Below are 24529 nucleotides of genomic sequence, written 5' to 3'. Positions count from 1 at the left end.
CTTTAAGATAAGGAGTATTCCTAGAAATAAAGACATTCTGGCCTACTGCTTTTCTATTTCTGACCCTGGGTAAATCGTGGCCATCATTTGTTTTCTCATCTATAAATAACAATTAATATTTGATCTCTTGTATTACACTTTATTTGCATTATCATCAATCCTTGTAATCGACTGGTCTTACTGTATGGGGAGAGTACTGAGGCTCAGAGAGGTTAATAACTTTCCTAAGGTCACAGGACTAGTAAATGGCAAAGCTTGGATTTGAAGTCAGTTCTGCTTTGATTCAGAATTGATTTTTTTCCCCCAATGCACATTATTTCCTGCCGATGTACCTTTCTGAAAAGGACTGTACCTTATACTTTGCTTCTTTATAGACACCTAGTTGGAGGAACTCTCTGGAGGTCAGCTACCTAGTTCTTCATGCCCTTTTGGACTCCATATCTCTTTAAGTAACATAAGAATAGCTATATTCAAGTGGTATCAAGAGGCTGTAATTGAAAATTTCCAGTGTTGGCATTATGATTTTACTATACACTAGTACATTTCAAAGAGGCTTCTTTCCGGTTAACTACAGCCCCCAATTCCCCCAAGTTATTGTTAATTTGCTTACATTTTGATTCTAAATCACAGAGATGAAGTGGCTTAGATCATAAGTATCCACTTGGTTAAAAGGTATTGGCATCTTAGAGCCTACTGTGAATTCCTTATATAATACTAAATTGCATAATGCATGTTATTTGCCTCTTAGAGTTGTAGACTATAAGTTACTGATTTATTTAGTCGTTTTCATCATCTTTGTAGTTTCTGGTCAGACTGAATACTTACAATTATAGTTTATTTACAGTAATGCTTCAAAAAGCTAAGTATTATTTATGCTCATTAAAGAGTTTTACAAATCTCTGGATGTACTTCGTTGCCTGAAGTACCGTGAAGCTTGAGAGCAGAAGCTATGTCTTTTACCCACATTATTTCCTGACACTGCCAAGGACATGGTAGGCACTCAGTTAAATACTTTTTGGTAGTTGTTTTATTATTTTTCCAATTATTGTCACCTAAAGTCTTCTGTTAAAATTAGTATTTAATGGAGTTCCTGTAAAGATGTGTTAAATGGTTGCTCCCTCTTGTGGATATAAAGGAGATTGTAAACTATTATAAGGACTCTTGTTCTCTAGTTTTTGTTATTGAAAGATGTACTTGCAAAATTTACCAAAATTTCCCACTTTTTGGAGGGATATTAATCCATACAGTATTATCAACTCAATAAACTTTTTAAACATGCAGAATTCATACTCAAGTATTTTTTTTAATGCCCAGGATAAAATTTGTATGTTATTAATTTAGAACCTAATAGCATTTTTGAGCATATCGGGTTTACTTTTATGCATATAAATTACATGAATCATGAAATAACTTTTTTTGTTTTAATTCTAAAACAGTATTAGATATATTTGGATATATGTAAGAGTATTATTATTATTATTTTTTTTTTTAAGATTTTTTTTTTATTGGGGAAGGTGGGAAGGGGTACAAGACTTTATTGGGGAACAGTATGTACTTCCAGGACTCAAGTTGTTGTCCTTTCATTCTTAGTTGTGGAGGGCACAGCTCAGCTCCAGTTGCCGTTGCTAGTTGCAGGGGGCGCAGCCCACCATCCCTTGCGGGAGTCGAGGAATCGAACTGGCAACCTTGTGGTTGAGAGCCCACGCTCCAACCAACTGAGCCATCTGTGAGGCACCTCAGCTTAAGGTGCCATGTTCAGTCTTAGTTGCAGTGGGCGGAGCCCACCATCCTTTGCGGGACTTGAGGAGTTGAACTGACAACCTTGTGGTTGAGAGCCCACTGGCCTATGTGGGAATCGAACCAGCAGCTTTTGGAGTTAGGAGCATGGAGCTCCAACCGCCTGAGCCATCGGGCCTGCCAGTAAGAGTATTATTGAGAGTATTTTTTCCTAATGGTGTTAAGCATCCCTTGTTTTGATAAAAACAAAAGCTTAATTTGTTTGCTTTCACAACTTAGTTTTTTAAAAAATACATAATATTTTTATTCTAAAGAATTAATGCAGCTGAGACTGTAAGTAACTAGACCTTGCGAATACTTAGATATGTAGAAATAGGGTTTCCAAGCGGGAATTCCTGCCCCTTCTCAGGAATTTTTTTGCTTTCCTGTTCCCGAATCCCGAGAAAAGTTGGTCGTGAAATCGGGAAAATCGGCTCCTTGAACCCAGGTGGTTAGTAGTATCGGCCGTCACTTTGTGGAACCGATTCATTGTGGAGAACAGAAAACAGTTTATATGTCAGGATTCAGGAATGGGAAAGTGAAAAAAATTCCTGTGAACGGGTGGGAATTCCTGCTTGGAAACCCTATGTAGAAAAATATTTTGACACGTATATATCATTGACATTTTTTTTATTCTTAGAGACTTTCATATTACTGACTTCGACCTCTGCATTTTCTATTCTGTCCGTAATAGGAGTTTGACTTTCATTTTAAGACTGTTTTTGGAATAGAAACAATATTTTCACCATTTCAGAAGACTTGGACTCTATATGCCAAAGACAAATAGCATGCAATAAATGTACACTGGAGTATGGATGTTGGACTCTCAGTATGGCTTCCTTACTGGACAGGTTACTTGCTCCTGAAACCAGTCTAGCTGTGAGCATGTTCCAGATCCTTAGCTCAGTAAAATCACAATTTATATGTCATTAACTAAAGCAAACAAAAATCCCAAACTTTGTGGTGGTATAATATTCACATAGCAAAGAACACAGATCATAAAGGAATAATTTCATGAACTTGCACAAAGTGAACACATCGATGAAACCAACACTCAGATTAAGAAAAAAATATAAGTAAAACTCTAGAAGCCTCCTTCTAGTCTTATCCACCCTCACCCCTGCAATTCTCTAGGGTAACCCAGTACTTTGAATCTAACGTTATATTAGTTTTGCCTGTTTTTAAACTTTATAGGCATGAAACCATACAATGTTTTTTTTTCCTTACTGTGGTAAAATATACATGACATAAAACTTACCCTTTTAACCATATTTAAATGTACAATTCAGTGGCGTTGAGTACACTCCTACTGTTGTGCACCGTCACCTCCTGAATCATCTGTCTCCAGAATTTTTTGATCTGTACAAACTGAAACTCTATACCCTCCAGCCTCTGGCAACCACCATTTCACTTTTTGTTTCTATGGATTTGACTATTTTAGGTATCTCATCTAGGTGGAATCATACAATATTTTTTTTGTGTGTGTGTGTCTGGCCTAGTTCACTTAGTATAATGACTTCAAATTTCATCCATGTTATAGTATGAGAGCATATGTTTCAGAATTTCCTTTCTTTTTAAGACTGGATAATATTCTGTTGTATGTATATAACACATTTCTTTTATCCATTCATGTATCAATGGACATGTGGTTTGTTTCCACCTTTTTGGTGTTGTAAACAATGCTGCTGTGAACATGAGTGTACGAATGAATATCTGTTCAAGTCCCTGCTTTCAGTTCTTTTGGGTATATACCTAGAGGTGGAATTGCTGGATCAAATGGTAATTCTGTGTTTAATTTTTTGAGGATGTAGTTGGCTTTTGTCACATATTTATATCTTATGACCTTATAAATTATCACTCTAGAAGGTTTCTCTTTTTAAAGAATGCAGAGGATTTTCTATATATAGTCATTTGTCTGTGACAAAAGATATCTTCTTTCCAGTCTTTATGACCTTTTTCTCTCTTTTTCTTGCTTTATTGCATTGGCTAGGGCCTCCTGTATGATGTTGAATAGAAGTGGTGACAGCAAACATCTTTGCCTTGTTCCCAATCTTAGGGAAAAACTATTCAGTCTTTCACTGTTGACTAGGATGTTAGTGTAGATTTTTCATAAATTTCTTTCATCAAATTGAGAAAGTTTCCTTTATTCCTTGTTTGCTAAAAATTTTTTATCATGAATGGGTGTTAAATTTTTCAGATAGTTTTTTCTTCCAGTGAGATGATGTACAAGTAGATTCTCTCCATTGTACTGTTAATGTGGTGAATTTTACTGATTTCCTCATATTAAACCATCTTTGCATTGCTGGAAGAAACCCCACTTGATCATCATGTGTTACCCTTTTTATATAGTCCTGGATTTGATTTTGTTAAGGAGTTTTGCATCTATGTTCATGAGGAAAATTAGTCCAGAGCTGGAGAAATTGTGAACTTAGTCTCCTGCTACATGTCAGTGAGGTGACCCAGCAGATCAGTGATAATGTGTATAAATTACCTTGTTCCATTCCTAAACTTTTTCAGGGCAGTAATAATGCCTGATGCTTCTCTTCTGCCTTCTAAATCTTGCAGGTTTTTCTTATGGCCAATCCTAACCTGAAAATACTCCAGGAAGAAGTTTTCAGAAATGTAGTTTCAGTTCAGATAAGTTTGAGACTAGTAGATATCATCTTGGTTTTATGTTCAATACCGCTTTGGTTTTCCCCTTGTTCTTGGGATTACAGTATATATAGCTTACTCAGCACAGTCTATCTTGAATTATATTACTTTATATATTATGTAAATATATGATGATGGAAAGAGAACCGACTCTGGGTGGTGAACTCACAATGTGATATATACATGATATATTACAGAATTGTACACCTGAAATCTATGTAACTTTACTAACAATTGTCACCCCAATAAACTTTAATTAAAAAAAAAAAGAATTTCGTAAAAGTATACTTCTACTTCCCCTCTCAGCCTTTGTTTTATTCTGTCAAATATTTTACTTCTACATGTGTTATAAATTTCATAATTTATTGCTATTATTTTTGCTCTAAAAAGTTAATTGTCTTTTGAAGAATATAAGAAGCAAGGAAAAAAATGTCTTGTATTTACCTACACATTTACTATTTTGGCATTCTTTCTGTAGATTATCATTTCCCTTCAGCATGTAAAACTTTTTGTTTCTTATATATAAGAAAAATCTTTTGGTGAGAAATTTTCTCAGCTTTTGTTTATCTGAAATTTTCTTTATTTTGCCTTTTCATTTAGTAATTTTTATATTAAGGAATTTGATGCAGTAGTAAACTTAATGTGTGGACTATATAAAAACATTTTGACAAAGAATATTAAAATCATTTGGGAAGTCAAGTTCTGCTACTTCATTATTTTATTACTCTGTTTTTGTGTTTTGATAAGTAAAAGTTCATTTAACTGCATATAGCCCACTAATCATCACCATAAAATATTTCCATTATTTTAGCAAGATTGTCTCATGTTCTATTCCAGTTGATCTCCATTCCTCACAGGAAACTACTGTTCTGATTTCTATCATGGTAAATTAGTTTTGCCTTTTATTGGACTTCACATAAATGAAATAATACAGCATATAGTGTTTTGCGTCTTGCTTCTTTACCTCAACATAATGCTTTTGTGTTTCATCCATGTATGGGTATATATGTAGTTTTTTAAATTGCTGAGTAGTAGTCCATTACCCCAATAAGGATGTAGAACATTTTGCTCTAGAAAGGTTTCCTCAAGGTCTCTTCCAATAAATCCCCATGCCTCATAGGAAACCACAGGTCTGATTTCTATCTCTGTAGATTAGTTTTGCCTGTTATTGGACTTCATATAAACAAAATCATATGGCATGTAATCTTTCAAGTCAGATTTATTTCTCTCAACCTAATGGTTTTGAGGGTCATCAGATATATGTATTGTGAATATTTCTCCCAGTCTGTATCTTTTTTGTTTTACCTTAGAGCCTGGTTTGTTGTCTGAGTTCTTGCTTCCTGGCTGGTCCTGAAATGTAATTTTTGTCTTGTAAGACTGCCCTAAACTATTTTATTTAGGGGCTTTTTACTAAGGTTTTTAGCTTTCTAACCTGTAGATGCCTAAAATTTAGCAAATATTACTGGAAAATGTTTGAGGATCCCAAAATTTCATAAATAACATTATGAAGCAAATAATAGTATAAGGCAGAATAGAATTAAATGCGAAGTGATTGTTAGAGACAGACTCCTAAGAGAACAGAAAAGGAAGAACTGCATTTTTCAAGGACTTATATATATGAGGGATTTTAAGCCTTCAAGGCTTAAAAGTCATCTTTTGACTTTTTCTCTCTTACATCTCAAAGAGGTGTGATGAAATGCTAAGTAAATCTCGTATTTTTGTTTTGATGCTCTAATTGCAATAGTTTTGGAAAAGCAACTTGCCAGTGGGCTAAGTGTGGAGAAGAATTGATGGTAGACAATTAGAAAGTAGCATTGATTCATTCTGTTTGTTATCATATGCTTATTTAGGGAGAAATTTGACTTATATTAAAAAATGCTTTTTATTGCCTATATAATTTTGTAAACTTATTATATGCCTGTGGTATCATAAGCAAAATTACTTGTTTGGTGTATTTGAAAGTGAATACAAAAGAATGTAACTTTAAAATTTTGCTAAGATGGACTCATACTTGTTAATGCCAGGTTCTGATATTTTTGTGAAATTTGGCTTAAATAATGAAGATGGTTGGCTGACTTAACAGGAATCTATGGTCTGGTCTTTTGCTTTGCAGACTTAAATGTTTGATTTTTATCTGTTACCCATCAGCGATAATGTTCTGGGAAATTGATTCAGAATCAGATTCACAGGAGACTGATTTGTTAACTAGAATATCAATTTACAGTGGGACAGACATTTTTAGATTGACCACAATAGTTATTATTCAGAACATCCTCTTCCTGGTTTAGGATACCTGAGAAACCAGTTTGGTCATCAGAACATAGATTGGTAAACATAGAAGCAGAACATAATAATAGCTAGATTGGTTTGGGGGATGGTTTACCCAGGCTGTGGTAAGTCTAGGGAATTATTGCTGTTCTATTTCTAGTGTTTGCATATTCATGCCATCAGTTTCATGAGTACTATCTATCTTTTAGTAGCTTTAAGATATCCTCATAGTAACTCTATTGGTCAGTAACGGACAAATTCATACTTTCTGATTCTTCTTTGCCTATATTATGTGTACCTTTCTGTTAGAAACTTACTTAAGGCATATATTAATATGATTAGTTTGATTGATATTTTTCTTCTGTTGCTTACAGTTTACTCTTCTTGATGAAATTAGGGAACAACCTAATCCTTCCTAAGGCTGTGCTACAGATATTCTTTTTTTGATGTTAATGAAAATTTTTGATGCAATTTGCAGGATTGTAGTGGAAAGATTGAACACTGGTGTTCTGGCTCTAGATTCAGATTCTGGTTCTGCCGCCAAGTAGTTGAGCAGTTTGGACATGCTGCTTGATATCTTTAAGCTTACGTTTCCTCATCAGTGATACTTTATCTTGTAGGATGATAAGAGGATTATGAATTAATGTGTCTAAAACCCTCGAACAGTGCATAAGAAATGTATTTATATAAAATCCATCCAGCCGTTCATTATTTCAATAAGTCTTAATTGAGTGATGTACTATGTGTTAGGCAATTTGCTGTACACCAAGATTACAACACTTACCGCGATAGTCAGTGATCTCTGCATTTATGATGTTTACAGTCTAGTGGGGGAATAGAGGCACGTAATCAGCAAGTTATAATACTACCTGGTAAGTGCTATAATATAATAGGTGATAGAAACATTTATAACTATTTTTAGCGGTGCCTTAAAAATGCATTGTCAAAATACTTAAGGCTTTTGAAGGCTTGAGTCCCCTAATTTACTAACAGTGCCTGGTTCGTTTCTATGAATTAAATGTATGCATAGCTGATATGAAGGAAATGTTTGTATGAAAGAGAGCTTATCAGAATTCAATTCTGGTGTGGTTTCTACATTTCAAGCTTTTTTTTTTTTTTTTAAGAAAAACAATGTTTTAAGAAAAGCTTTTACAGAAATGTTAAGAAACAAACTGGGTCAGTGACTGATAATATTTCCTAATATCAAACTACTGTTTAACAAAATGTGCAGGCACTTGTGCCATGGCACTGTTTGGCATTTATAAGCATTTACAAACTTGTGAGTAGATTGCATCAGTGTAGAATCATATGTCAGCTTATTTGGGGAATTGGTAGAGACATGATTTATTTTTTTTAGTACACATTACCCATGGAAGAATCTGTGTAGGTTGTTATAACCAGACTAATGATGGTTTTTAACAGTAACAAAACTTTTGCACTGAGTTAAAGTGATTTATCTGAAAATATCTAGCTGGGGGTCAGGAGGTGGGCAAGACTCTTTCCACTGTCCTGGTGGTTCTTAAACTTTAATCAGTGTAAGGGATGCTTAGTAAAGTGTATGTTCTAGAGCCAGATTTCCAGAAAGTCTGATTCAGTAGCCTCAGCCAGTATCTAAAACTTGTATTTTTAATAAGCATCACGTGTAAACGATGTAGGAGGGGCGAGGACTAAGTGTAAGTAAGACTTAACACTTCTGCTGCCTCCTGTGCTCTCTGTGATAGTGACTTGTCTTGTTCCTGCGCAAGCCCTTCCCTGTCTTTCTGAAGTTGCTGGCCTTGAAATCGTCTTGTCCTTTCCACTGTAGCACTGACAGTAGTAGTCTGCTCTGTGTTGTGCTCAGGTCCTCTAACTGCTCTGCTTTTCGGTATCCTTTGGATATATCTGAATTCTTTCATGATGTTAGCTTGACTCATCTATCACTTCTTTCCTTCAGTTTTTCACACCAATCCTTAGTTTTTACCCCAAATTCTTTATCTTAAAATTTTTCTTAGACTTAAATTTATGCTTTAATAAAGTGAATTATTTTTAGTTTCCTAATATGAGTGCTTTTTCCCTGTCTTTATCCCCCTTTGCACTTCTCGTCTTCCTTCGTACTTCTTCCTCCCTCCCATCACTTAATAAATTTTTTGTACTGTAATAAAGTATACATAACAAAATTTATCATTTTAATCATTTTTAAGTTTATAATTCTGTGGCATTAAGTCATTCACATTGCTTTGTAATCATTACCACAATCCATCTCCAGAAAGTTTTTCATCTTCTTAAACTGAAACCCTACCCTTTAAACACCAACTCCCCATTCCCCTTTCCCCCAGCCCCTGGCAACAATTGTTCTCTACTGTGGGTCTCTAGAAGTTTGATTACTCTAGGTACCTCATGTAAGTGGAATCATACAATATTTGTCCTTTTGTGTCTGGCTTATTTTACTTAACATAATGTCTTCAAAGTTCATCCATGTTATGAAATGTATTAGAATTTCCTTTCTTTTGAAGGCTAGTATTCCATTGTATGTATATACCCCATTTTGTTTATCCATTCACCCATCAGTGGACACTCAGGTTGCTCTTATGTTTGGCTATTGTGAATAATGCTGGTATGGACATGAGTGTACAAAGATCTGTTTAAGTACTGCTTTCAATTTTTTGGGTGTATACCCAGATTTAGAATTGCTGGATCATATGGTAAATCTATGTTTAAGTTTTTGAGGACTTCAGTACTTAAATAGAATTTTTATAGTTTTCATTTACGCAACTAGTTTTGCGAGGTTCCAGAGGAGGAACTTGGAGGAAGTAGCTTATATCTACAATCTTTTGAGAGAGCAAGCTGGAAACCAAGCCAAGTAAGATACTATAGAGAATGGAGTGGAGACTATTTCTTAGTCCTTATTCTAGGAAGCCAGGGAGAATTAAACTTCATGATAGCATTTGTTGCTGCTACTGGATTTGTCATCGAGGGTATATTACCGTATAACTAACATGGCTGGTTGGCAAATGGAGTCCTTCCATATTCTAGTCCCTTCCTCCCTTTAAATACTGATAACCTGTAGTTCTCTATTTATTGAAATTTCTATTAGATATCCAAATGTTCCAACATTTTTTTTTGGTTATGAAACCAGATTTTTGCTAGTGTATGCACAGTGATTTAATTCACACATATGCTAAAGTTGCATCATTTAATTCCTCTGAAAGGTACTTATTATCACCAGTTATACTAGACATAGTTATAGGTGATGAGCTACAAAAATGAGCAAGACACCATCATATCTTTGAAGAAACAATATTAAGCAGGTGGTTAGGATATAGTGTACTAATTATTATATGTATGTACATAATATAATACTAATACTAATTATTATATGTATATATATATATACACACACATATACACACACATATGTGTGTTTGTGTATCAGGAACTTTGAGATGCGCACACACACACACACACACACACACACACACACACACATACACCTCCTAAGAAAACAGTTCTTTCAGGGATTAGAGGCTAGGGATGATTATGGAAGGGAAGGCTTTACAGAATGAGGTGTCTTGAGTAGTAGAATGGTTGTTAAAGACTCTTTTAAACATATCAAAATACTTGAGCAAAAGGTGGGTAGTTTCAAAATGCGTTAGATGTGAGTAAAGATTATTTGGTTGTGCCCTGGGATAAAAAGATGGCTAAAACATGGTTCCTACATTTCAGGATATCAAAATTTAATAGGGGAGATAGAGATTTGTAAACAAATAATTATAATATAGTCTGATAGATGCCCAGGTTTCATTGGAGAGGAGTAGGGAGAAGGACCTGATTATCAGAAGTTATTGCCAAGGTTTAAGTTAGTTGGATAACTGTGAGTTGACTGGAGCTCTTTGTCCCATATTCTGTATGATTATTAAATTTCTTTCAGGCAGGAGAGTAAACCCTGTTACCTGTTATTCTGTCTTTGAGAATACTTAAAACATTTTTTTTTTGTTGTTGAATAATAATGTAAAAATATTTCCGTGGTTACAAAGTGAAATCTATGTCGGTATAGTCAAAGCAGTCTAGCTTTTTTTCTTTTCCCTTTTGCCCATTCCCTTCCTTTTTTTTAACACAAAAATTATCCTTTGTTTTCCCATTGTAAAAAATAGAAGTGAATATGTTTATAGTTTCATATTCTTATCAATCTTAAATGATAGCATAGTACACAAATTTTTCTACAACTTTATTTTTTTCTCTCAAAGATATGTTCTGGAGATAAAGCTGATATTAACACTCTTGTGCAAATCTTTTTGTGGATATTTTATATTATGAAGATTGTTAGTTCTCTTGAATAAATACTTAGGATTGGAATTGCTAGGTCATAAAGTAATATATTGACTATTTAAGAAAGTGTCCAATATGTTATTCAAAGTGGTTTACCATTTTAGAATTTCACCAGCAATGTATGAAATTTGCTAATTAAGTTTTTGTTTTATTTTATGTTTGGAAAGTTAGTTTATAAGTGTTCTTACTAAGAGGCAATGTGGTAGGGAGAAAGAATAAGAATACTGAAATCAGTCCAAGATATGAGTAATGATTTAAATACTAAAGTCTTGCTCTCTGAAACCAGGCTTCAAACTAAGGAATATATACAGTAGTCCTTCCTTATCCATGGTTTCTCCTTCCATGGTTTCACTTTCTGTGGTTTCAGTTATGTGCAGTCAACTGTCTTCCAAAAATAATAAATGGAAAATTTCATAAACAAACAATTCATAAGTTTTAAATTGCATGTCATTCTGAATAACGTGATGAAATCTCGTGCTGTCCTACTCTGTCCCACACAGAATGTGAATTATTTCTTTGCCTAGTGTATTCACACAATGGTAGTGTACGCTACCCTACCATTAGTAGACCTCTCAGTTATCAGATTGACTGTCATGATATCGCAGTGCTTGTGTTCAAGTAACTCTTACTTTAATAATGGCCCCAAAGCCATTTACATATCTTTTATTACAGTACATTGTTATAATTGTTCTATTATTAGTTATTGTTAATCTCCTGTTGTGCCTAATTTATAAATTATACTTTATTTTAGGTATGTATGTGTTCACCAATAACACAAAACAAATTAAAAGATTATGTGGGGTCTTAAAAGGATTCGAATTTGGGAGGAACAGATTCAGGGGAAGACCTGAAACGTGCTTTAGGGAAGACTAAGAAAGCCAGAACGTATAAAGGCTAAAACCACAAATTTGTAACAAAATAATTTTTTTCCCATTGATTGTCTAGTGTGATTACTAGTTCAGAAAGGATTGGTTAGGTCCAAGTGGTGAGACTCTGAGATAAGCAAGTTCCAGGATGTACTTCTATGGCAAGCATGATTCCAAGAGTTCAAACCTCATTTAGATTGTCTATGCAAATGAAGGATGTTGGCTGATGAAATGGATTGATTCCTTTCAAGGTGAGGGGTGCAGATGGTCCGGTTACCATGGTATGTAGGATGTTCAGGGTGTGGTTTCATGGCTGATTCAAAAGTTCATGGGTGGAATGAGCATAAGGCAAACCTCTTCATGACCTCTCAGCTCCATTTTAGTTACATTGACTTAAATGTCTCTATCATGGCAATTTCCATTCACATAATTGTAGGAAAAACACATATATATAGGGTTCAGTAATATCTGTGGTTTAAGGGGCGGGGGTTTTGTAACCTCCAGTAGTTCCCCTGTGGAGAAGGGGTACAGCCATGCACCGCATGATGACCTTTTTGTCATTGATGGACCACATATATGACGTTGGTCCCATAAGATTATAATGGAGCTGAAAAATATCTATTGCCCAGTGACATTGTAGTTGTCTTAATGTAGCAGTGCAATGCATTACTCATGTGTTTGTGTTGATACTGGTGTAACCCTACTGCATTGCCAGTTGTATAAAAGTGTATCACATACAATTACGTACAGTATGTAATAAAAAATAAAGTTTGCTATAAAAGAGTATATCGTGTAACTCCAGCAGCAGCCTCATCTACCGCATCTCTTAAATGTATCATTTTCTCTTGTGAATCATTTAATATTCTGTTGTTTAGATCATCATGACTCTTAAGTATACAAAATCCACTGCTAATGTTGCCAGTGAGAGGTTATGTCCAGTGATTGACCTGAAAATGAAGTTAAAAGTGGTCTCCTATATGAGACCCCTCCTTCAAGATTGGGAGGGGTGGCTGTTTTAGCTAACATACAGAAACTAACACAGAGTCAAGGAGATGAAGAAATAGAGAAGTATATTCCAAACAAAAGAACATGATAAAACCTCTGGAAAAGATTTTAATGAAACAGAGATAAGTGATTTCCTTGATAAAGAGTTTAAAATGATGCTCATAAAGATGCTCACCAAAGTCAGGAGAACAATGTATGAACAAAGTGAGGATTACAACAAAGAGATAGATAACATAAGAAAGTACCAATGATAAATCAAAGAGCTGGAGAATACAATAATTGAACTGAAAAATTCCGTAAGGTCAGGGGAGGTCAGAAGCAGACCAGGTAAAGTAGAAGAAAGGAGCAGTGAACTCAAAGACAGGGCAGTGGATTCATCCAATTAGAGGAGCAAAAAGAACAAAAAAACATAGAAAAGTGAAGATAGTTTAAGGAACATATGAGACAACATCAAGCAGACCAATATTCCTGTCATAGGAGTCCCAGAAGGAAAAGAGAGAGAGAGAAAGGGGAAGAAAACTTATTTGAAGAAATAATGGCTGAAAACTTCTCTAACCTGGGGAAGGAAACAAGACATCTAGGCCCAAGAATCCCAGAGAGTTCTAAAGATAATTCAAAGAGACCCACATAAAGAGAAATCATAATTGTCAAAGACAAGGAGAGAATCTTAAAAGCAGCAAGAGAAAAACAGCTTGTTATGTACAAGGGAAACCCCATAGGACTGTAAGCAGATTTTTCAGCAGACATTTTGCAAGTCAGAAAGGAGTGGCACAATATATTCAAAATGCTGAAAGAAAAAACTGCCAACCAGGCATACTTTCTATGTCAAACTTGTCCTTCAGAATTGAAGGAGATAAAGTTTCCCAGACAACTGAAGCTGGAGGAGTTCATCACCAATAGATTGGCCTTATAAGAAATGTTAGAGGGACATCTTTAAGCTGAAATGATAGAGTGCTAATTAGTAACAGGAAAACTTACGAGAGTATATATAAATCTCACTGTTAAAGGGAAATACATAATTAAATTCAGGGTAATCTAATGTTGTAATGGTGGTGGGTTAATCACTTACAGATTTAGTATGAAAAGTAAAAGACAAAAATAGTAAAAGTAACTATAATAGTTTGTTAATGGATACGTGAGATAAAAAAGATGTAAATTGTAACATCAAAAACAAATGGGGGTAGAGTAAAAACATAGAGCTTTAAAATGCATGCAGACTTAAGTTGTTATCAACTTAAAATAGACTATTACATGTATAATATGTTTTATGAAAGTCTCATGGTGACCAGAAAGCAAAAACCCATAGTAGATACACAAAAGGTTAAGCAGAAAGGAATCTGAGCATATCACTACAGAAAATCATCCAATCAGAAAGGAAGAGAGCAAAAGAAGAAGAAAGGAACAAAGGAATTATAAAACAGCCTGAAAACAATTAATAAAATGGCAATAAGTCCATACCTATGAATAATTACTTTAAATATAAATGTGCTGAATTCTCCAATCAAAAGGTACAGAGTGGCTGAATGGATACAAAAACAGGACTCAACTGTATGCTGCCTCCGTAGGACTCAATTTAGCTTCAAGAAAACACACAGACTGAAAGTGAAGGGAAGAAAAAGTAAATTCTATACAAATGGAAACCAAAAGAAAGCTGGGGTTGCTATACTTATATCACACAAAATAGACTCCAAGGCAAAGACTTTGATAAGACACAAAGAAGGACATTATGTAATGATAAAAGCGTAAGTCCACCAAGAGGATATAACATTTGTAAATATTAATATTTCTGCACCCAACATAGGAGCACCTAAATATATAAAGTAAATATTAACAAACCTAGAGGAATAAATAGATAGCAATACAATAATAGTAGGAGATTTTAATACTAGGGTTTCCAAATTCCCGACTGTGGGGACAGAGCCCCAGAAAGTAGTTTACAGGCTCTCGGCCTCACGTGGAAGGGTGCTGGCTCGGGTAGTGGATGGCCGTCGGCTGTTGCTGATTGGCCTTCGGCTGTGGCCAGTTAGCCAATTGGCCGCTAGTATAACTGCTGCGGCTACGGAGGAGAGCCAAGGAGAGCCAAGCAGAGCTGAGGAGAGCAGAAGAGAGCCGAGAAACAGAGTCGAGGGGAGTGGAGGAGTCGTCGGTCGGTTGGCAGAAAAACAGACAGCAGGTCGCTCGTCTGGTGAACCCAGCCTCCAGTGAGACCATAGTGGTATGACTCCCCTACCCTATGGCTCCGTGGGTGTTCCTTTTTGGCCTCACCATATCCTGCGTTCTTATGTGGGGAGCGGGACCAGAGACCCCGCAGGCCGCCCCGCAGGACAAATGGTGCAGCGAGCAAGGTCTCCCGCACGACCCTGACATTTTGGAACCTTTGGGAATTGAGAGTGGGAAATCGTGTTTCGCGAGAATTCCTGAAGTAATCTTTTAATTTTCGTTGATCATCAGTATAATGGCTGTAACAGTAAATGTTAATAAACAGAAAAGCCATAGGGATTGCACTGAATCTATAGATTACTCTAAGTAGTGTTGTCCTCTTAATGATATTGGGTCTTCCAATCTATCAGCATTGGATGTCTTCAGTTATTTCGGTCTTTTAAAATTTCTTTTAGCAGTGTTTTGTAGTATTCAGTGTACAAGTCTTTCATTTCCTTGGTTAAATTTATTCTAAATATTTAATTCTTTTAGACTATATTATAAATGGAATTATTTTCTTAATTTACTTTTCAGATTATCCATTGCTAGTGTATAGAAATACAACTGAGTTTTGTGTGTCGATCTTTTATCCTGCAACTCTGCTGAATTTATTAGCTCTAATAGTTTGTGTGTGTGAGTAAATTCCTTAGGAATTCATATATATGAATATATATATTTGTGTCATCTGGGAATATAGATAGTTTTACTTTTTCTATTTCAATTTCAATGGGTTTTATTTCTTTTTCATGCCTAATTGATCTGGCTAGAATGTCTAAGATAATGTATTAGAAGTGGCAAAAAAGTGGGCATTCTTGTTCCTGATCTTAGGGCAAAGGCTTTTAGTGTTTTATCATTGAGTGTGATTTTTGTTTTGAGTTTTTCATAAATGTCTTTTATCGTGCTGAAGAAGTTTCCTTTTACTCATAGGTCAAGCATTTTTATCATGAAAGGCTGTTGGATTTTTCAAATACTTTTCTGTGTTATCTGAAGTGGTCATGTTTTGTTTTGTTTTGTTTTTGTCCTTCAGTCTGTGAATGTGGTGTAATGATTCCTGTATGTTGAACCACCTTTGCAATCCTGGAATAAATCCCTCTTGATCATGGGGTATACTCTTTTAATATGTAGCTAGTTCCAGTTTGCTAGTATTTTGAGGATATTTGCATCTATATCCACATTGGATATTGGTCTCTAGTTTTCTTGTGCTCTCGTTATCTGACTTTGTTAATAGGGTGATGCTGGTCTCAGAATTACTTAGGAAATGTTTCCTCTTCAGGTTTTTGGAAGAGTTATAAAGGATCGGTATTAATTCTTCTTTAAATGATTGGTAGAATTCAACAGTGAAGCCATCAGGCCCTTGGCCATTTGACCATTGGCTTTTCTTTTTGGGAAGCTTTTGATTACTGATGCGATCTCTTGTTGTAAGTCAATTTGGATTTTCTGTTTCTTCTTGAGTCAGTTTTGGTAGTTTGTGTATTTCTAGGAATTTCTCTGTTTCATCTAGGTTGTCACATAAGTTTTCATGGCATTATTTTTATATTTTTGTTCTTTAAGGTCAGTAGTAATATCCCCACTTTCACTTCTGATTTTAGTAATTTGAGTTTTATTGTTATTATGAGTCAATCTAGTTAAAGGTTTGTCAATTTTGTTAGTCTTTTTGAAGATCGAACCTTTGGTTTGTTGAGTTTTATTGTTTTTCTATTCTCTATTAATTGCTAATATTTCTTATTTTCTTCCTTTTGCTAGTTTTAGGTTTTTTGTTTCCTGTTCCTTAAAATGTAAAGTTAGATCATTGATTTGAAATCTTTTTAAATGAAGATGTTTCCATCTATAATTTCCTTTTTGGTTATAAAAAGATATTTGTATGATTTCAATCTTTTGAAATTCATTGATGTTTGTTTTGTGGTCTAACATATGTTATAATATATTCCAGAGAACGTCCCATGTGCACTGAAGAAAAATGTGTATTTCTGTTGTTTGTTTTTTAAGTGTCTGTTACAGCTAGTTGGTTTATAGTATTTTTCAAGTCCTCTATTTCCTTATTGATCTTCTTTCTAGTTGTTCTGTCCTTTATTGAAAGTAGGATATTGATGCCTCAAACTATTATTGTAGAACTATTTCTTCCTTCAGTTTTTTTCTTTATGTATTTTGGAAGCTCAGTTATTAGGTGTGTATATGTTTATCACTTTTATACCTTCTTGATGGATTGTCCCCTTTATCAATATGTAATGCTGTTCTTATTCTCTTATAAAAATTTTTTATTTAAAGTATTTTTTATCTGATATTAGTCTAGCCAGCCAACCTCTCTTTTGGTTACTAATTGTTTGCATATTTTTCCATCCTTTTATTTTCCACCTATTTGTATCATTGGATCTGAAGTGATTCTGTTGTAGATGGAACATAGTTGGAAATGTCTTTTTATCCTTCTTGCTACTCTCTGCCTTTAAATTGGCGAGTTTAATCCCTTTACACTTAAACTGCAAAAGTAATTGCAGTTTAAAAGGTTAAAAATCGTTGGAAAAACCACAATTACTTTTGCACCAAACTAATATCATACCTTTTCCTCCCTCAGTTTCATTACTGGCTTCTTTTGTGTTTAATTGATGTTGTTTATATTGTACTGTTTTGATTCCTTTGTCATTTGCTTTTCTGTATATTTCTTAGTTCTTAGTGGTTACTCTAAGGATTACAAATAACTTCTTCAATTTGTAATAATTTGTTTTGAATTAATACCAGTTTAGCTTCAGTAGTACACAAGACTGTGTTCCCGTACAGCTGCATCTCTCCCCCTTTATGTTGTTATCACAGTTTGCATCTTTATACGTTATGTGCCCATTAACGTCAATTTATAATTAGTGTTTTATGCACTTGTCCGTTAAACCATATAGAAAAAATGTGTAGTTACAAACCCAAAACAGAATAATACTAGCTTTTGTATTTACCTTTACCAGTGTTCTTAATTTCTTCCTATGGCTTCCAGTTAATGTCTAGTGTTATTTTATTTTCCTCAATGGACTCTCTTTAGCATTTCTTGTAGCCTCGGTCTAATAGTGACAACCTCCTTCAGCTTTTGTTTATTGTGGAATGTTTAGTTTTAATTTCTCCTGTTTTGAAGGACAGTTTTTTTGTGTGTTTTTTTTTGGCTTACAGGTTTTTTTTCTTTTAGCACTTTAAATATGCAATCCCACTGCCTTTTGGCTTTCGTACTTTCTGATGAGAAATTAGGTGTTAATCTTATTGAGGATCACTTGTACAGATAAAATACTTTTCTCTTGCTACCTTCATGATTCTCTTTGGATTTTGATAGGTTATGTGTTTTGGTTTGGGTGTCTTTGCATTTATTCTTCTTAGAACCTTTTGAATTTCTTGAATATGTAGTTTCTTTTATCAAATTTGGGAAATTTTCACTCATTATTTCTTCAAATATTCTTTCTGCCCCTTCTCCCTCTGGGACTCCCTGTTATGCATATGTTGGTACACTTGATGGGGTCCCACATATTCCGTAGGCTGTGTTAATTTTTCTTTGTGCTTCGTACACTGGATACTTTTAGTTGACCTATCTTCAAGTTCTCTGATTTTTTTTCTGCCTGCCCATTGTTGCTATTGAAACCCTGTAGTTAATTTTTCATTTAAGTTATTGTACTTTTTAGTTCCAGAATTTCTTTTTGGTTCTTTTAAAAATATTATTTTTCTTTTTATTGAAATTTTCTATTTGTTGACACATTGTCCTCCTAGTTCCATTAGCTCTGTTTGTTTCTTTGAGCTTTTTGAGCATATTTAAGATAATGATTGAAATTGTTTGTCTAGTAAGTCTGATGTCTGTTCTTCCTCACAGGTTCTGTTAATTTCGCCTTTGAATGGGTCATACTTTCTTCTTTCTCAGCATGCTTCATAATTTTTTTTTGAAAAGTGGGCATTGTAAATATTATAACATGATAACTCTGGCAATTAGATTATTCCCTGTCCTCATGGTTTGTTTTGTGTTGCTTTCTGTGGGTTGTAATTTTCTGTTTAGTGACTTTTCTAAACTATTTTTGTAATGAGTGGTTAGTGTCTTAGTCCTTTTGGGCTACCATAACAAAATATCTTAGAGCAGAAATTTATTTTCTCACAGTTTTAAAGGCTGGAAGTCTGAGTTCAGGGCCCTAGCATGGTTGGTTTCTGGTGAGAATTCTATTCCTGACTTGCAGATGGCTGTTTTCTTGCTTTGTTCTCACATGGCTCTGGGAGAGAGGGAGGGAGGGAGGGAGAGAGGGAGGGAGGGAGGGAGGGAGGGAGGGAGAGGGAGCACGAGCAATCTCTGGGGTGTCTCTTCTTATAACAGGCTCTAATCCCATCGTGAGGATCCTAATTAGCTCATCTAAACCTAATTACCTCCCAATAGCCCCATCTTTAAGTGTCATCACATTGGGGCTTAGGGCTTCAACATACAAATTTTGGAGGGGGGACACAAACATCCAGCACATAATGGTCTCTGAAATCTCTTTTTCTTTAGCTGTGGTTTGCTAGTGTTATGTGAGAGATTTCCTTGTACCTGGAGTGAAAAAGAAAATAGAAAGGAAAGAGAAGACTGAAGAGAAGGAAGAAAATCTTTTTCCAGTTTTTGCGGACTGGCTCTGCGTTGGGGCACCCTAATGCTTAGCCAGGCAGCTCACAACACTGTCTTAGTCTTCACTTCTGGCTTGTGCTGAATCTAGAAATAAGCCAGTAGTTTTATCAGGTGTTCTCTGAGTAGGTGTGCTGCCTTGGACATGTGCATAGCTCTCCAAAGTCCGAAAGTGTTTTTCGATGCCCTAACTTTCCAAAGAATCTCTCTTCGCAGCTTTTCCTCCAGGTTTTTGGCATGTCTATTGTTTGCCTCACCTGTAATATTTTGTCCCAGGTGGCAGTGAGTTTTTCATTTGTCTTAAAATGTTTTTGAGGGATGCCCTCTGTGTAGCGCTTTTCTTCCTTAAAAGAGTTCCAAGTTGATGAAACAAAGGAGAATGGCTTGAGTCAGTCTCCTGACTCAATGGAACCAGGAGAGCTAATGGAACCAGGAAGGCTACCTGTAGGTAGCCCTACACAGGTGACAATGACAAACACAAATGCTTTTAGAACACCGTCTGCTGTACTCTCTTAGAAGAGGGATCAGCATCCAGCTGTTGGAATGTGGGCTAGTGTATTCAAGATTGCCACTGAGGCAATATACAGATGATGTGTTATAGAATTGTACTATACTTGAAACGTATATAACATTATTAACCAATGTCACCCCAATAAATTTAATTTAAAAAAAAGACTGCCACTGAACCAAGAGTGGGGAAGGGGAAATGAAAATGAGGCAAAGCTTTCACATTGTTTTTAAGTCTCCTTTTCTTGTTTCAACATTTCTTTGTTGCTGTAAACCTTTGACTGTTTTCTAGAGTTCTGACAAAATTGAGTCTGACAGTTTTTGCTTAGTTTTTTTGATGTTTCTATGGAGGCATGGGCTCTTGGAATTACTTCCTCCACCTTTTTTTGGGGGAAAAATGATGTCATTGAGGAAGTGTATTTTTGCTTGCACTTTCTGGTATTTGCTGCTGTTGGGCTTGCTCTGTACTCCCTGTAGTTTTTATTTCCATTTTCTCCTGTGCAACTTCTGCCCTATCTTATCTGTTCTTAGCAGCTTTTATTAGAATATTGGAACCTTTGGATTATCCCTGTCTTCATTTAGTTTAAAATGAAGATTGCTTTTTAAAATGTTGTCTTACTTATTTGCCTTTGTTCCTTTTGTATGGTATTCAAGATTCAAACTGCTCCCTTATCTCTCAAAATTCCCCCTATTCCCACTCCAAACCCCTGGTAATCATTAATATGTTTTCTGTTTTTATAACTTTACCTTTTTTAGAATGTCATATAAATGGAATCATACAGTATGTAGTCTTTTGAGTCTGGCATATACTTAACATAATGCATTTGAGATTTATTCACATTGTTTTGTATTATCAGTAATTTGTTCATTTTTATTGCTGAGTAGTTTTCTATTGTGACTGTACAGTTAGAGGACATTTGGAGTGTCCTAGGTTTTCAGTGATTATGAATAAAGCTGTTGTGAACACTCACGTATAATTTTCATATGAACGTAAATTTTCATTTCCTTTGGATGAGTACCTGGGAGAGGGATTGCTGTGTCATAACTCTCTAAGAAACTGCCAACATGTTTTTCAAAGTAGCTACATCCTTTTGCATCCTCACCAATAATGTATGAGAGTTCCATTTCTTCTGAACACTTACCGTCTGATATTTTCAGTATTTTGGATTTTAGCCATTCTGATGTATGGAAGTGTTACCTCTGTGCTTGTTTTGCATTTCTCTAATGACTAATGATGTTGAGCATTGTTTCATGTGCTTATTTTCATCTGTGTATGTTGTTTGGTAAAGTTTATGTTAAAATCTTTTGCTATTTATAGTTTTTATTTAAATGGAGTTTTGGGAATTCTTCTTATATTCTGGTTATTAGTCCTTTCTTAGACATGTTTTGTAGATATTTTCTCCTAGGCTATGTCTTGTCTTTTCATTTTCTTAACAGTGTCTTTCAAAGAACAGTTCTTAATTTTGATACCCATTTTATCAGTGTTTTGGATTGTACATTTGCTGTTGTATCTAAAAGTCACAAAGAGTTTTCTCTTGTCTTTTCTTCTAGAACAACACTAGAAATAAAGTCATATATGTAATTAAAAAATTTTGTATCCACATTAAAAAGTAAAAAGAAACAGGTGAAATTTGTTTAAATACTGTTTTATCTAAGCCAGTATATTCAGAATGTCATTTTAACATGTATTCAATTGAAAAATTATTAGTGAGATACTTTACATTTTTATTTTTGTACTTGTTCAACTCTGGTGTGTATTTAACACGGCACATCTTAATTCACTTGAGACACATTTCAAAGGCTCACTAGTCACATGTGTCTAGTAGCTACCATATTAGCACAGATCTAGAAGTTTTATAGTTTTAGGTTTTACTTTAGGTCGTTACTTATTTTGAGTTAATATTTATATGAGGTACCCGGTATGGATTATTATTTTGTATGAGGTGCAAGGTAGGTATATATATATATATTTTTTACATATGGTTGTCCATCAGAAACTTTTTAATAATGTTGTTCTGGGCAGTTTGAGATCTAGAGATCATCCTGGGCTCCAAAGCTCAACATTTAAACATACTTTCTTTTATTGCTTTTCATTTCAGTGTAATGTAAATTTACTTGTAATGAGCAATTTTCAAACTATATGTATAAAATGCTCAGAAGTGCTAGACATTTAGTGTCTTGGCTTTATTCATATACCTATTCAAACTTAAATTATGCGTTATGCTGTTTACCTTTCTAAGATTAATTAACCTCCTCATTCCCAAAATTATATCTAAAATTCTTATTTACTTTGTTTCCAGGCATGTACTGGCATTGAAAACATTGATGAAGCTATTACATTGCTTGAACAAAATAATTGGGACTTAGTGGTAAGTACTTTATTCTTATTTCCAGCTTTATTGTACTATAATTGATATATAACATTCTGTAAGTTTAAGGTGCATGTGATGATTTGATACATGTGTATGTTGTAAAATGATGATACTAAGGTTAGTTAACACATTACCACCTCACATAGTTATGTGTTTTGGATGTGGTGAGAACTTTTAAGATGTACTTTCTTAGCAACTTCCAAGTATATAATACAGTATTATGAACTATAATTACTATGCTGTAGATTATATCTCTAGACTTTATAACTGGAAGTTTGTACCCTTTGACCACCTTCACTCTTTTTCCCCTTGCCCCTGGCAACCACCAATCTACTCTGTTTCTGTGAGTTTAGTTTTCTTTTTAGATTCTACATATAAGTGAGATTATACAATATTTGTCTTGCTCTTATTTCAAGTACGTATTTCTAACCAGTAATCAAATTTTATGAATTTTTGAATGTCTTTAACATTTCTTATAAATGCCTTAGTGTACCATAGCCCATTTATAACTCTGATCTGAATGAATAAAATCTAAATGTTATATCTTTAATATGAAGCTCATATTTAGTTTAGTATTAAATTACTAAATGATGAATTCTTATATAATTTAAATATTTTTAAAACTTCTCTTATCTTACTATGTATTAAGATTGATCTTCCCTGTAATGTTGTGGTGGAGATGCTTGGAAAGAGAGAAAAGTCAGACTTGTCTGAAAACTCTGATGTTTCCCTCGCACTTCCTGGCGCCCTTGTGATAATTACTCTTTTCTAGAACTGTTAAAGAAGTGGCATTCTGCTGTGGTTTTCCTGATGAACTTCAGGCAGTTTATTATAAAAGTGGTGTAGTTTTTTTGGTTGGGGGAGGTGGCAGGAACTCAAAACACAAGGCCCAGCACAGTACTATACATTCACAAAATTGTAATTTATTTAACTGCAAAGCAAACTGAAAATGTCCAACAGTATCAGAGCATTATTGGTTGTATTGGGATGGCACACGTGTCTCTCATTGCCTCTGAAATCTTTAAAAAGTCTGACTTGCAATCCAGATGTGCTAATTTTCAAAAGTCAAACTGGAGGTGTGTACTTACAGAGCTGAGATGGAGATGTAGGTATATTCAAATCCATAGGTAGACTTACGTAATCAACTATCAGTTACCTATGTGCTTTGTGTAGATTTACTACTGTTAATTTTTTTACTCAAAATATAAAAAGCATTTATTTTCACCTTGAAAATGTAATGATGGTTATTGTAATGAAATGAGAAAATATAGAAATTTACAAAGAAGAAATTAATAACACCTTTAATCCCATCACTTAGAGGTAGTAATTGTTTAACATTTTGGTGTATCTTATTACAAGGTGTTTTCTCTTAATTATGTGATTAAATTTTTTAAAATACAAATGAGATAGTTCTCTTTCTACTGTTTTATAATCTGCATTTTTGCAGAACAATTTATCATGAATGTTTTCCCGTCCAAGTAAATGTGATTGTTCATCATTCTTTTTGTTTTTCCAATTTTTTTTTATTGGGAATATTGGGGACCAGTATGTTTCTCCAGGGCCCATCAGCTCCAAGTCGTTGTCCTTCAATCTAATTGTGGAGGGCTCAGCTCAGCTCCAAGTCCAGTCACCGTTTTCAAACTTAGTTGCAGGGGGCACAGCCCACCATCCCATGGAAGGAATTGAAATGGCAACCTTGTTGTTAAGAGCTCGCACTCTAACCAACTGAGCCATCCAGCCTCCCCTTATCATTCTTTTTAATGTTTGCATGTCATTTCATGGTGTAGTTGTGGGATACAAATTTTAACAATCAGTAGACATTTAGGAATTTTGCAATATTATGCTATATACATTACTGTGGAAAACATTCTTGTACGTACATCCTTGTATACTTAACCTATTATTTTTTAGAAGATATTGAATAAATTCAATTCACCATTGAATTTCTGGGCCAAATTGTATACATACTTTTACGT

The 24529-nt window shown here is 34.6% G+C and overlaps 1 protein-coding gene across 2 annotated transcripts in view; it reads left to right on the top strand.

The window, feature by feature from the left end:
- FAF1 (Fas associated factor 1) overlaps positions 1-24529 on the top strand; it is a 391473-nt gene that overhangs the window by 31770 nt on the left and 335174 nt on the right. For both annotated transcript variants that reach the window (XM_074334706.1, XM_074334705.1), the window contains one exon: positions 22482-22550. Coding sequence is in view for 1 of the 2 variants with exons in the window: in XM_074334705.1 (XP_074190806.1) it covers positions 22482-22550 (69 nt within the window). In the remaining variant the exon portion in view is untranslated. The remainder of the gene's footprint in view (positions 1-22481; positions 22551-24529) is intronic.

The sequence above is a fragment of the Rhinolophus sinicus genome, linkage group LG06, assembly GCF_036562045.2.
Source record: "Rhinolophus sinicus isolate RSC01 linkage group LG06, ASM3656204v1, whole genome shotgun sequence".
Classification (NCBI taxonomy): Eukaryota; Metazoa; Chordata; class Mammalia; order Chiroptera; family Rhinolophidae; genus Rhinolophus; species Rhinolophus sinicus.
Note: the sequence above shows the minus strand (reverse complement) of the source record. Positions and strands in the feature narration are given on the sequence as shown.